Source organism: Myxocyprinus asiaticus, chromosome 15 (genome assembly GCF_019703515.2).
Source record: "Myxocyprinus asiaticus isolate MX2 ecotype Aquarium Trade chromosome 15, UBuf_Myxa_2, whole genome shotgun sequence".
NCBI lineage: Eukaryota > Metazoa > Chordata > Actinopteri > Cypriniformes > Catostomidae > Myxocyprinus > Myxocyprinus asiaticus.
In genome coordinates, this window is record NC_059358.1 from 47,281,716 (window position 1) to 47,295,648 (window position 13,933).

Below are 13,933 nucleotides of genomic sequence, written 5' to 3' on the forward strand. Positions count from 1 at the left end.
ACTTTACCATCCTATTGTCTTAGGGTAATTTTTGACCCTGGACAGGTAAAGAATATGTTATAAATACTGCATAGTTTTTGGTACTGGAACCAAATGTGGTGGCTTTGTCAAGACCATTAAAACAAACAAAATAAAAATAAAAAGTGTTTTATATATAATTTTATCTTTAAGAGAAATAACAATTTAACCATTTGAAAATTTTTCCTTCCATTGCCTAAACGACTCAAATTTGACCCATATAAAAAATAACCAGTTTTGACATTTCACCTTCTGACTTTCTGGATGCTATGCAGCTTGCACAGGCGCATGTCCACACACACACCCACACCCACACCCACATAGAAAAAAGTTTGATTTACTCTTCTAGGACACCTGTGTGAATTTGAGGGGAACTGACGATGCATGCATAATTATTAGGCTAATCAACATTCTTATCATATTTCCAAGCATATTTTTCCAATTCCAAATCATATCAACCTCAATAGTTACTAATAAGGCTTGGCGATATATCGAATATTCACATTATAGTCGCGATGAATATTGGGAATATGCTACATATGATTTTAATGCACTTTATATTTGGCCATCAGGCTTATAAAAGAGTATATCAGTTGACTAATTACACGATCCTTCAGGTCTGCCGAATTAATAAAATAAAAACATTAAAATGACGATATGGTCATATGTGATTATTAAACTTCACAAGGCTGCGATTAAAGCAGATAAACATGTCTGTGTGCACTTCAGAATAAACTGGTGACGGCTGTTGTGTGCACTCGAGAGGGTTAATGGGCTCGTGTTTTAGTGCTTTTACAGCAATTCACATACAAGTACTGCAGGTTCAAGCATTTCCGTGATTACAAACATTAGTAACTGCTACAAGTTATTATACAAATGTACAAACACTGCTCAGTATAACAGAAAGGGAGGAGATGAAAGTGTTTCACAACACTGCACTTTCAGAGTCAAAACAAAAGCTCCAGGTGACGAAGTGAATGGGACAGAAATATATTACTTTTATATATATATAAATCTAACCCTCAAAATAATAATTATAATTCAGTATTATAATAATAAACTTGATTGGGTCCCACAGTAATAATTTATTATTCTGCGATATTCAACTGGGTACTAAAAAATAAGTGGAGTAGTTTTGCACACCTTTTTTTTTTAGTAAAAATATAATAAGGTAATTAATGCTTTTTATTAAGCTACTACATATCATTATATATAATATATTACTATAAAAGTGCATTTCAATGAAAAGCGATGAGAATCTGATTTTCCTTTGTGTTCACTAATGTAAAACCATGGGAAAACATGACTGTATTATTTTTAAATAGATTTTTATTCAATGCCGTTAAAATATCAAATCTACTTGGCTAAAAATGAAATGTAGGTTCTTCTGAATAATAAATAAATAAATACATAGCTTTTGAGCCATTTCAGAGAAAATACATAATTATCGAGATACATATTGAATATCATCAATAGGCTGAAAAATATCAAAATATAATTTTTGTAGCAGTATCGCCTATCCCTAGTTACTAAGTAGAATAATTGTCAAGTGCTATTTAATTCTTGATGAAGCAGAGTGTGGCTTAAATCGACTTGCACACTGTATTGAGTTGAGCAGAATTATTAGGCAGTTTTCTTACTACAGGTCAAATGGACCAATAAGAGATCTAACTGGCACAGAAAAGTCCGAAATTATGTACAGCCTATCAGAAGAATGCAACAATTTCACTCCTGAAAAAATAAAGTGTTAACAAGTTTAATAATTCTGTAATCTAATGCAATAACATTAACAATAGGCATTTTTAATTGTGACTTAAATGTCCAAATCCATTCTGGGACCAGTGTATTACAAAAGATCCTTCAATCTCTCATGCATCATGCTTACCTGGCCTTTGATGATATGCATGAATCGAGACATGAGCTCAGGACACTCCAGCAGGAAGTGGAAGTGATTGAAGATGATTTTTGGATTCCTGGGAACGAAAGACAAGCGATTGGGAGACTGATGTGAGGAGTGGTCTTAAAAGCATAAAGCTAAACTTTCAAACGCATACAGGTTAATACATAACCTAATAAATGCTCTTAACTTACCTTGTGACAAAACACTTGAGCACCTCATCATGTTTACAGACAAACTCGATGAATCGAGGGGACGTCATGCTAGATAACAGAGAAACAACATGAGTATGCAGTGCATCAGGCTTGCAGATGAGAGTATATAAATAACGCTTTAATTAAGAGGCGATTTAATGATCCAATTACATTGTCATTAGAGAACATCAGCAGCATCAGCAGCAGCTTGTGAGGAGACATTATGAGCTCTCACACTGCAGCAGCTTTTATGTGGAGATGTTTATGATTTGAATGAGCAGATGACCATAAACACTTGTCCTGGTTCTCCTACACAAGACCAGTCTTACCCATGTGGCATCTGACATGAGCAGCACATGTAGAAGGCCTGTATCACAGCACTCAGGCGATTGGCTATCATGGACATGACATCCTGGCCATCGACGTATCCCTCCGGCGTCACTATCACGGCTTTAGTGTTCAGCAGCCGTGGAGGGGTTTCACTGGACACAGAGGGGTCAGACTCCTGCTTCTTCAGGAGAAGTGAGGCGATGTCATTTCCTGAGGACGACACGCAGGCGTCTCTGCACTCTTTATCCAGTTCAGTGGAGATGAGCACCAGCCACTCCTCCAGCGAGTGCCATAACAGCTCTAGAGGCTGAACAACATCAAAATCAACACATCATCAACCTAAAGCTCTGGATTCCAGTTGCTCTTCTATATAGTACTTACCACTACGGCAGGGTGATATCTTTAATATTTATAATATATTCTATATGATTTTCTGGGTTCAACAATAAGGATGGTCTACTGGCAGTTACACAGGGTCAGTGTGAGAGAGTTTTGGGCCAGCTGACTGAACTGTCACACTTGCCTTATCGGGTAAAGACTAGGGGTTCAAATTTCTCACGGTTCGGTTTGTATCACGGTTTCGGTACGTTTGGTATTTATCTTCAGGGAAAAAAAAAAGTATTACCAAAGTAAAAATATTCTATTTGGTAACACACTTCAAGAGATTTGCCCTCACTACAAATCACCATGGTTTTACTACAGTAACCATAGTTTAACCATTGTATTTGCAGTAAAATCTTAGTAACCACAAAATTAACATAGTTATTGTCATGGTTACAATACTATATTAAAATCAAGGTTACTGGGGGTCCCATGTGATGCCATGCAAAAAGCAGAGGTGTGAGAGACAGCTCTACGCACTTTGCAAATTTTTTCCTGATATAATCCGGTGAAATTCGATACACCCAGTTAACCAATTGCTTTTTGAGGTAAACATGGCAAAGAAGTCAAAATCATCGGGCTCTGGAGACATTAAAAGACACTTATGGGTTCAAGATGAAAGCCCAGACAGGCCTGTGGACCGGGGACTCAATATGGATGGCGCGGCGGGAGAAGAAATCCAGCGTCAACTGTCCAACATGTCGGTGATGTTGACGAAGGTACTTGCGGACTTGGAGTATCTTGCTGTAATACGTCGATCGATTACAGCGATGAAAAAAAAATTCTCTGAGTTAGTCACAAGAGTGACAGATGTTGAGAGACAAATCGATTATTTGGAGTCATCAGAGAGGGAATTAGCCGCTAATCCGCCCATGACCAAAGTTGATTTGGAACGTGTTCTTGAAAAGCTTGAAGATTTTGAGAATAGAAGCCGCAGGAATAATGTTCGAATTGTGGGAATTCCTGAGCATGAGGAGGGCAGAGATATGGTGAAATTCCTAGACGAGCTTTTCCCAAGTCTGCTCGACATAACAGACCATAAACTGGAGGTCGAGCGAGCTCACAGAGTCCCAGCTCACAGATCCGCTGAGGGAGACAGGCCCCGATCGATTCTGGCCAGATTTTTGAGATCATCCGATAAAGATCTCGTGTTGCGCCAGGCGAGGAGCAAAGGAAAACTTTCTTGGAAGAATCACAGTATTTTCTTGTTTCCGGACTTTGCGAACTCGACAAGAGTGAAACGCGATCAGTTCAAGGAATGCAAGAAACTCTTACATCAGCGGAAGATCACTTTTGCTCTGATGTTCCCTGCCAAACTGAGAATAAACACCAAGGATGGTTGCAAAGTATTTACATGTCTCAATCAGGCAATGTCTTTTATAGAAACAATGAGTGAGTAACCATTGGGTGTTTCTCTTGTTAGTTGATTGACTCACTGTACATACTCTGGCTTTCGGAGGAAGCTGGGCGTCATTTTTGTTTCTTTTTGTGTTGGCTCCGCCGAGCGGCTGGAGTTTGTTTTGTTTTGTGGATTAACACTTTTCCTTAAAGAAACTTTTGCATTGATGGAAGATCACTTTTACAATGAAGTTCCTGGCCAGATTGAGAATAGACACTACGGATGACCGCAAAATATCTGCATGCCCACACAAAGGATGTCTTTTATAAAAGTTGACGGACTGTGTAAGTCATGGGATATACTTTTATGCGGCCTCTGAATGAATTGACTCTTGACTATTCGAGGAACCGGGATGCGTGTTTCGTTTCCTTTGTGCTGTTCCGCCTAGCGGTTGCAGCTTGTTTTGTTAAATAACACTACTTTGGGACAGTTATGGATGAATCTGTCAGTTCCTTGTGCTTATGCCTCCTGTTGGCTGGAGTATGATTTGTGGAGTATTTTCGTGGGACATTGGAATGATTAAGTCATCCGCTGCACTAATCAGCTGGCTCACTGAAGATTCGTTTGTCTGACCAAGGAAACTGAACGGCTTTATATCGGCTGGAATTTGTTTTGTGAAGGAACACACCTTCGAGTTCTGTGAATGAGTCTACACGTTCTCTGTGTTTATTCTGCCTATTGTCTGGGGTTTGTTTTACAAATTTGATGTTATGCAATTTTGCCTTACAAATTTGTGAGGCAAAATTGAGCAATCCGATGGCAAAGTTGTCGCGGGGGCTCTCGTAGGCTTACATGGACTCTTTGAGTTTAGAGGGATTGACGCCAGTTGGCGCTTTCATGCGCGGGGTTAACGTGCAGGTTTTTCTTTTTTCTGTTTGTTTTGTTCGGGGGGGGGGGGAAGTTTGGGGTTTTATTGTTGCACTAATGCTGAAATGTGGTCTTCATAATTTTGTTTTTGGCACACAATTAATTATTTCTATTATATCAAAATGCCAAATGTTAATATGAGTATACTATCTCTCTCCACATGGAATGTGAATGGGTTGGGGCACCCCATAAAAAGAAGGAAGGTTATTTCTTTTCTTAAACGTAAGAAATATGACATAGCGTTTCTTCAAGAAACGCATCTTTCCCCGCAGGAAGCAAAAAAATTTGGGAAGATATGGGGTGGACAAGTTTTCTTTAGTGCGGGCTCAAGTGAGAGCAAGGGAGTCATTATATTGGTAAATAAACATTTGCAATTCAAATGTTTCAAACAGATTAAAGATAAATTAGGGAGAGTCATTACTGTTTTAGCAGAAATTCAGGGGCAAAGTCTGATTTTGGCTAATATTTACGCACCTAACGCTGATGATTTACGCACCTAACGCTGATTTTTCATCAGTCCATAAGATTTATTCTAGAATCGATTTTTTTTTTAACATCCAAATCCCTCATTTCATCTGTTGTTGACTGCTCAAACATTTTAGTCTCAGATCATGCCCTGATGTGTTTAGAGGTGTTGCCACATAAAGAGAAAAGAAATCATTTAGTTGGCACCTTAATGTATCCCTTTTGCAAAATCCTGATTTCCAACAAATGTTAAAGACTGAAATCAATGTTTATATGGAGACCAACTGGTCCTCAGTATCCTCTGTGGGCGTGGCTTGGGAGGCACTTAAAGCAGTTCTTAGGAGCCGGATCATACATTATGCCTCATTCATCAAAAAATCCAAAGTACGAGAACTCATGGAGTTGGAAGGAAATATTAAAAGTGCAGAGGCAGAGCTGAAACGTTGTATGTCATCTGATGACCTCAGAGAATTGACCGATTGAAATATAGATATAATACTATTTTGTCGCAAAAAGTGCAGTTTTGGTTATTCAGGGCAAGACAGTCATACTTTGAGTCGGGGGACAAAGCAGGGAAGCTTTTGGCTAGATATATATAGCAGAGAGAGTCTCGTTCTACCATTCCCTTAGTGAAATTTGCTGGTGGTGAAATTTGTACCTTGGCCATTGATATTAATAATGCCTTTAAGGAGTTCTATCTTGATCTTTATAGTTCCACGTCTTCGTCTACTGATGAAGATATTAGAAACTTTGTGGAACCATTAGATCTTCCTAAACTGACGACTGAGCAAAAAAAACTCACTTGACTCTGAGATAACCTTGGAGGAGCTTGACGAGGTAATTAAGGCCCTGCCTACTAGCAAGACTCCAGGTCCAGATGGTTTTGCTGCAGAATTTTTTAGATCCTATGCTACAGAACTGGCTCCACTTTTGTTAGAAGTTTATACTGAATCATTAAAGAATGGAAAGCTTCCTCCAACCATGACACAAGCCCGGATCAGTCTGATTCTTAAAAAGGACAATGATCCAAGCGAGTGTAAAATTTACTGTCCAATCTCCCTGATCCAACTAGATGTAAAAATTTTGTCAAAAATATTGGCTAACCGATTAAGTAAGGTTATGACATCTCTTATACATATAGATCAGGTGGGGTTTATTCGGGGCCACAGCTCTTCTGATAACATTAGGCGTCTCATCAATATCATGTGGTCAGTAGCGAATGATCAGTCTCCGGTCGCTGCAATCTCACTTGACGCCGAAAAGGTGTTTGATATGGTAGAATGGGATTATTTTTATTTTTTATTTTGGAAGTGTATGGGTCCGGGGGTGCATTTGTTGGTTGGATTAAGTTACTTTATAGACACCCTGTAGCAGCGGTACAAACAAATGGATTAATTTCAGATTATTTTACTCTGAACAGGGGCACTCGTCAGGGTTGCCCTCTTTCCCCATTATTGTTCTGTCTTGCCCTGGAACCATTAGCAGCCACGATAAGAAAGGAGGATGATTTTCCAGGGGTGGTGGCGGGAGGTGTGGCGCATAAGCTTCTGCTTTATGCAGATGATATTTTATTATTTGTCTCCGACCCTACTAGATCTGTGTCTTGCCTCCATAGAATTATTAATTCCTTTTCCAAATTCTCAGGATACAAAGTCAATTGGTCTAAATCCGAAGCTTTGGCTCTGACAGTGTACTGTCCAGTAACGGCTTTCCAGCAGAGCACCTTCCAGTGGCCCAAACAGGGCATTAAGTATTTGGGGATTTTATTCCCAGCAAATTTGTCTGATTTAGTTAGTTCATTTTGACCCTTTAATAAAAAGGTTTTTGAGCGATGTGGACAGGTGGGCTTCATTACATTTATCGATGATTGGGAAGGTTAATGCTAATAAAATTAATTATATTCCAAAATTCAACTACCTGCTACAATCTCTCCCTGTAGATGTCCCCCTCTCTTACTTCAAGCAATTTGATAGCATAGCAAAGTCCTTCATTTGGAATGGTAAACGTCCCAGATTGCATTTTAATAAATTACACAGGCCAGCTGACAAAGGTGGGCTAGGCCTTCCCAAGATTTTGTTTTATTACTATGCGTTCAGTCTCAGACATTTGGCTCATTGGTCACTTCCACCTGAGAGAGCCCCTCCCTGGTTTGTTATTGAACAGGCAGTTCTTGCCCCTATTTCACCATTGCAAAGCCTCTCAATCAAACTAATTGGAAAAGATAAGATACAACCTGTTATTTTGCATTTACACTCGGTATGGACTAAAATATCCAAATTGTTTAAATCGGACACTTTTTTAAATGTTGCCCTTTCTGCTGTCCGGATTGGTTGCTGAATGGATTGTGAGGGGGGTTGCTATGCTCAGTGACCTATATGAAAGTGAAGTGTTGATATCGTTTGAAAACTTGGTCCAACATTTTGGGATCCCCAGACCTCAGTTTTATAGGTATTTACAACTGCACCACCTGCTTTGTACTATTTCTGGGAGTAGCACACACCCCCCCTAAGGAGGCAGATTCTTTGGGAGAGGTGATTGCGGCTTTTGGAAAAGGTCATGAGGCATCAGTGTACTACTCCCTGTTAATTCAGAGTCTGGGTTACGGAGCCTTAACTCCTCTCAAGAGAGTATGGGAGAAAGATTTCAACTTGGCACTGAGGAAGGAGTGTGGGCTAAGATTCTTAAAAACGTAAAGTCTGCATCTTGAGATGCAAGGGTGCGTCTTATACAATTCAAAATTTTGCATAGATTTTGTTGGACCCCCTCTAGACTGTATAGGCTTGGTCTTAAAGACACACCCACTTGCTGGAGATGCCAATCGGAGGATGGAGACATGGCCCATATTTTTTGGTGGTATGTCGAGATCCAGAAATTCTGGTCGAAGGTTCAGAATTTTGTGTGTGACGTGGTGGGCACTCGGGTTTCGTTTTGTCCCAGACTTTGTGTTCTGGGTGATGGGGCAATCATCGATGTGGGGGATGGCCATATAGAGAACTGGGTTCTGACCTGTGTGATGATCACCAGGCAGGTTATTTTGAGGGGCTGGAGGTCAGCTGGTGCGCCCCCATATCCGGAGTGGTGCACAGAGGTGGGGAGGGTGGCTGCTTATGAGGAGGTGTCATCGGGAAGACGGGGTTTAAATGTTGATTTTATATATATATATATATATATATATATATATGTGTGTGTTTTGCATTTCATTGTTATTGTATAATTTAATAAAAAAATTTTAATTACAACAAAAAAAATCAAGGTTACTATATGGAAATTACAGTATTACTGTTGTAAAACAAAGGTTAATTGTATCAAAACTATGATTTCTGCCAAGAAAACAATGGTGACAGTAGTCATTTTTACTTCAGTCATGGCTACTACAATATTACTATAGTAAAACCATGATTACTATATGGCTACTACAGTATTACTGAATAAAACCATGCTTAATTTGCTCCTTGCTCTAACATGCTCTAATTACTCAACATTTAACTTAACACCTGCATTTATGCTATATGCATCAACATAAAGTGCATTTCATACTCAACTCAACATATAATCAACATTCAGAAGTTGTACATCACTATAGAAGAAATAACCTTGCTGTTAAAATGTATGCTAGAAGAGATTTTGTAACGCAACAAGTGTCATATGCAGAAATCCCACATTTTCATCAATGGAGTAAAGATAACATAACTTTGGCAATGAACACCACAAGCGCTTTAGTTCTTGTTTCATGTCTGTCCGAACTAGCACCGAGTGCCTGTTTAAAGACGGAAGGGAGTGTGTCTGTGTGCAGTTTCGGGCTCACCTGCGGCTCTGTGCGCACCGTGCGTTATATATTCCCAGGTGATGTCAGCGTAAATAAATAATCAAACATCGATGTATTACCAGTATGCAGCACTCGCGTCAAGCAATGTCTGCATACAGTGCCTGTTTTGTAAATGTTTTTTTTTTTCCCATCACTTTTACAATTGACCGCAAAAAGAAAAAGTTCCCAGACAGGAGACTTGAATGATGCAGGGGCTTCTATCTTGCGGCTTGTTTTCTCCGCTTGCCATTTTCAACTTCACACTAATGTGTGCAGAACTGTGATGTCCTCGACTGATTTAACATACTTACAGTTAATAGAACAACTTCTCTCTTTAGAAAGTTGGCACACGTGAAACACAGGCAGAGTATGTCCATCTACAGAGCCATACAGGTGCATTAGCAAAGGTTACAACTGAGCATGTCTATTTGGTGCTTTATTTTCTTTGCCAAACTGTATGATCCAGATGCGCAGGGCCATATTAAGGTGCTCCGGGGCCCCAGGGCTTAACGTTTCGCACTCAATCACCATGCACTACATGGATGGATTTAACCGTTGTGCACCTTCTCTGTGTTTACATCAACTTCTCCCGCTGAAACTTTTTCATGCACGCCTTCCCGAGAATGTCGACAGGGGAGAATACGGTGGAGGTTGGTGAACCGTACGGTTCGTTTTTGTTTTACTGAAAACCGTTACACCCCTAGTAAAGACATGCTTTAGGGAGTTTAGCTGGCTAGTTAAGTTACAGTATTTTGTTACAGACTCTAAAAGTGACCTTATAGATTACTCCCATTATAATGAATGAAGCTGCACAAGTCTTGCAGTGTTAAAGAGATAGTTCACCTAAAAATAAAAACAAAATCTCTCAACATTTACTCGCCCTCATGCCATCCCAGATGTGTTTGACTTTCATTCTTCTGCTGAAAACAAATAAACATTTTTAGAAGAATATTTCAGTTCTGTAGGTCCTCACAATACAAGTGAATGGTGACCTAAACTTTGAAGCTCCAAAAAGCACATAAAGGCAGCATAAAAGTAATCCATACGACTCCAGTGGTTTAATCCATGTGTTCAGAAACGATATGATAGGTGTGGGTGAGGAACATATCACTATATAAGTCCTTTTTTACTATAAATATCCACTTTCACTTTCACATTCTTTTTCTTTTATTTTTGGCGATTCGCATTCTTCATGCATATCGTCACCTACTGGGCAGGGAGAAGAATTTATAGTTATATCGCTTCTTGACACATGGATTAACCCACTGGAGTTGTATTGATTACTTTTATGCTGCCTTTATGTGCTTTTTGGAGCTTCAAAGTTCTGGTCACCATTCACTTGCATTGTATGGACCTACAGACATGAAATATTCTTCATACAATCTTTGTTTGTGTTCTGCAGAAGAAAGAGGGTGAGTAAATGAAGAGAGAATTTTCATTTTTGGGTGAACTATTCCTTAACAGTCTTCACGTCCACTAGAAACAGATTACATGATTTGTTAGCAATGTCCACTGACCTTAAACACCTGGTTGCGGGGCGTCTTGTTGCCGTTGTAGCCCATGTCATTGCCATTATTTGGAGAGGAAGGTCCGAGACAGAACACATGGCAGAAGATGCGGATAATCCGGAGTAAACTCTTTGTTTGGACCTCAAAGTTACTGGACAAACTGAAATAGAATTGTGTTTAAGGCAATTTCTATATAAGACTTTCTAAAAAATGACGGGCAGGCTGTGACTGAGATGTACCTGAGCAGTTTATGTCCATTTGTAGTGGCCACCTCAGCCAAGCTGGTGAGAAGCCTCTGGTAGTTGGTGTCACTCTGCTGCGAGACATGCTCTAACACTTGCCGGAGCTGAACGTATGCACACAACAACATCCACAGTAAATATGTTATGGCCATTTATGCACATGAACTCATCAATGCGAAAAGAGGGAGGTGAGCAGTACCATGTTCTCTTTGATGTCTTCATTCTGGGTCATCTGTATCAGCATCTGAAACAGTCTGCTATGATGCTGGATGAGAATTTCACATGTTTCGCCATATCCACCCTGAAATGAGTTACACTGGAGCTTTAGTGTTTGTAATAATAGTAGTGCACACCAGAGGCAATGTTCCTTCACAGATAACTCCAAATTTATCTGCCATCTTTTGGTATATACAACATTAATGTGTGCCAACAGTAATAGTACCTTTAAAATATTAACACTGATAAAGACTTATTAATCACCCCAAAACAATTGCCACGGGGGTTTTAACCCACTGTATCTCAAAAACAGAGCACACTCCAACGCAATAATATTATTGTTTTAATACTTACATCAAATTGTTTTCAGCTTAATATGGTAATCAATATTTTAACTTTCTGGAATAAAATTAGTTAAAGGTAAAAGCGTAAGTAATACCTAAATTCTATATATATATGAAATGGGTGAAATCCTTTTTACTAAAACATACAGATCAGCTGATTAGTCAGGACAAGATAGTATATTTTCTGTAAAGTTGAAGACTAAGAAAGTTAACATTCATTTTTGATTTATGAAATGTTATGTTACAATTGCCCCTGATCTTCCCTATGTATGAATGTATAAGTGTTTCTTCAACTTCAATTTCAAGTCCCTGGGGTTGATTTAAAAAAAAAAAAAAAAAAAAAATATTTCATCTTTTTACTTTTTGTTAAATGAAGGCTATATTAAAACTGACTTTTCATCATAAATTATTTTTGGTACTTTTCAAATGTCTTCTATATCTAGATTTGACTGTTTTAGCCTTCTACCAGACCCAGACCTCAATATTATACTATGAAAATCTGTTATAAAACTAGAAGTTATTTCATGTTTATAAATATAATCATCTAAACAAAAAGCAAAATAAACATTTCAAACATTTCAATATTTATTGTGAAAATTATTTTCTTTTTTTTCTTTTTTATTACTTCTGTTTGTAGTCATTTAAACCCAGGGTATCAGTTTAAGTTGTGCATAATTTCCAACACACAAACAAATTTCCACCCCCCAATGCATTTTTTTTTTTCAAAAGTTAGTGTACTTGTTAACTAAGTCAACAAAAGTGTCAGTGAAAAGCATGCTTGAGATGAAATATGAGACAAGTGTTATTTGAAGAAAACAAAGAAAAATCAAGGGAAATATCACTTGTTAGCAGAATATTTATTGGGCATCATTTTCAATCAAGCTGCAATTTTGCCAAATTATGTAAAACATTTTCTTTAATTTTGTATATTTTGTATACATAAAATTTTAGCTATGAAATTAGCCTTAAAAAGACAAAGGAGTCGGATGTTTTATTTAAAAAAAAAAAAAAAAAAACATAAAAACTGTCGGTAACACTTTACAATAAGTTTCCATTTGTTAACATTAGTTAACATGAAATAATAATAAAAAAAATACTTTTACAGCATTTATTCATCTTAGTTAATGTTAATTTTTAACATATACTAACACATTTTTAAAATCAAAAGTTGTATTTGTTAACATTAATGCACTGAGCTAACATGAACTAACAATGAACAATTGTATTTTTATTAAATAACATTAACAAAGATTAAAAAATGCTGTAATAATATATATATAGTTAATTGTTTGTTCATGATACTTAATGCATTAACTAATGTTAACAAATGTAACCTTACTGTAAAGTGTTACCAAAATGTCATTTCCAGCACAGCATTCTATTAAAATCAATACAGAATTTAAGAATAATAACACTGTTGTGGGAGTTTCCATGAAAAAAAAAAAAAAAAAAAAATATGACATAACGTTCCTGTGATTCATGTGCATACACTGTTGGACACTGAAAGCAGACAAATTAAATAAACTAGTGAGAGTGTGAATTATTTTTTAACAAGACTACTTTCTAGAAGTCCACAGTGCTAAAAGTGCCAAAAGCTGAAGAAACACACATACAGTACATGTAGTATATGTGTGTTACACTCACCTGCACGCACAAATCAAGAGGTGTGACCCCATTCTTGTCTGGCAGATACTTTGCTCCTCTGAAGAGTAGTATTTGAGCAGTGTCTCTCTGACCATGACTGCAATATAATGTTAAATAGGTGTAAATAACACTAATCTCTTCATTCCATTTAAAGTTTAGTCCCTAGCTCCTTTTTATATGATGTCAGTTGTACCATGTTTCTGAATGTTTCTGGACAAGTCAGATTTGATTTCAATAACAAATTTAGATCCATTTATCACACAAAATCTTGACCAACCTATGAATGACTTGCTTAAAGTTGTCTCTGGATAAGCTCTGTTGCATATATTGGCTGCCGCCTGCAATTTTTCAAACCCAAATTTACAAGCTCACCTTATAAACATACAGTGGACTAATTGCAAAATATTGGTCTAATTTGACAGAAAACCCCTCAAATTTCAGAAACAGATTCCAATAATTCATAAATAATATTGTAGTTGTTTACAATCTTATGATGAACATACATTTTTTAATACCGTCTTTGAACGCCTGTAATTCAGGTTCTGTTTGCTCTTATGTCACTGCTACAAATGTTTGTTCATTTCTCTAGATGGCAGCAAGTACTAGGAAAAATAAATGTTCCT

At 37.7% G+C, this 13,933-nt stretch overlaps 1 protein-coding gene across 2 annotated transcripts in view; it reads right to left on the reverse strand.

Annotated features, from left to right (window-relative positions):
* LOC127452520 (E3 ubiquitin-protein ligase HACE1-like) overlaps window positions 1-13,933 on the reverse strand; it is a 70,789-nt gene that overhangs the window by 26,083 nt on the left and 30,773 nt on the right. For both annotated transcript variants that reach the window (XM_051718019.1, XM_051718018.1), the window contains 7 exons: window positions 13,311-13,407; window positions 11,306-11,407; window positions 11,104-11,210; window positions 10,874-11,024; window positions 2,439-2,746; window positions 2,110-2,178; window positions 1,904-1,991 (listed from right to left, as the gene is read on the reverse strand). In XM_051718019.1, the coding sequence (XP_051573979.1) occupies window positions 1,904-1,991; window positions 2,110-2,178; window positions 2,439-2,746; window positions 10,874-11,024; window positions 11,104-11,210; window positions 11,306-11,407; window positions 13,311-13,407 (922 nt within the window). The remainder of the gene's footprint in view (window positions 1-1,903; window positions 1,992-2,109; window positions 2,179-2,438; window positions 2,747-10,873; window positions 11,025-11,103; window positions 11,211-11,305; window positions 11,408-13,310; window positions 13,408-13,933) is intronic.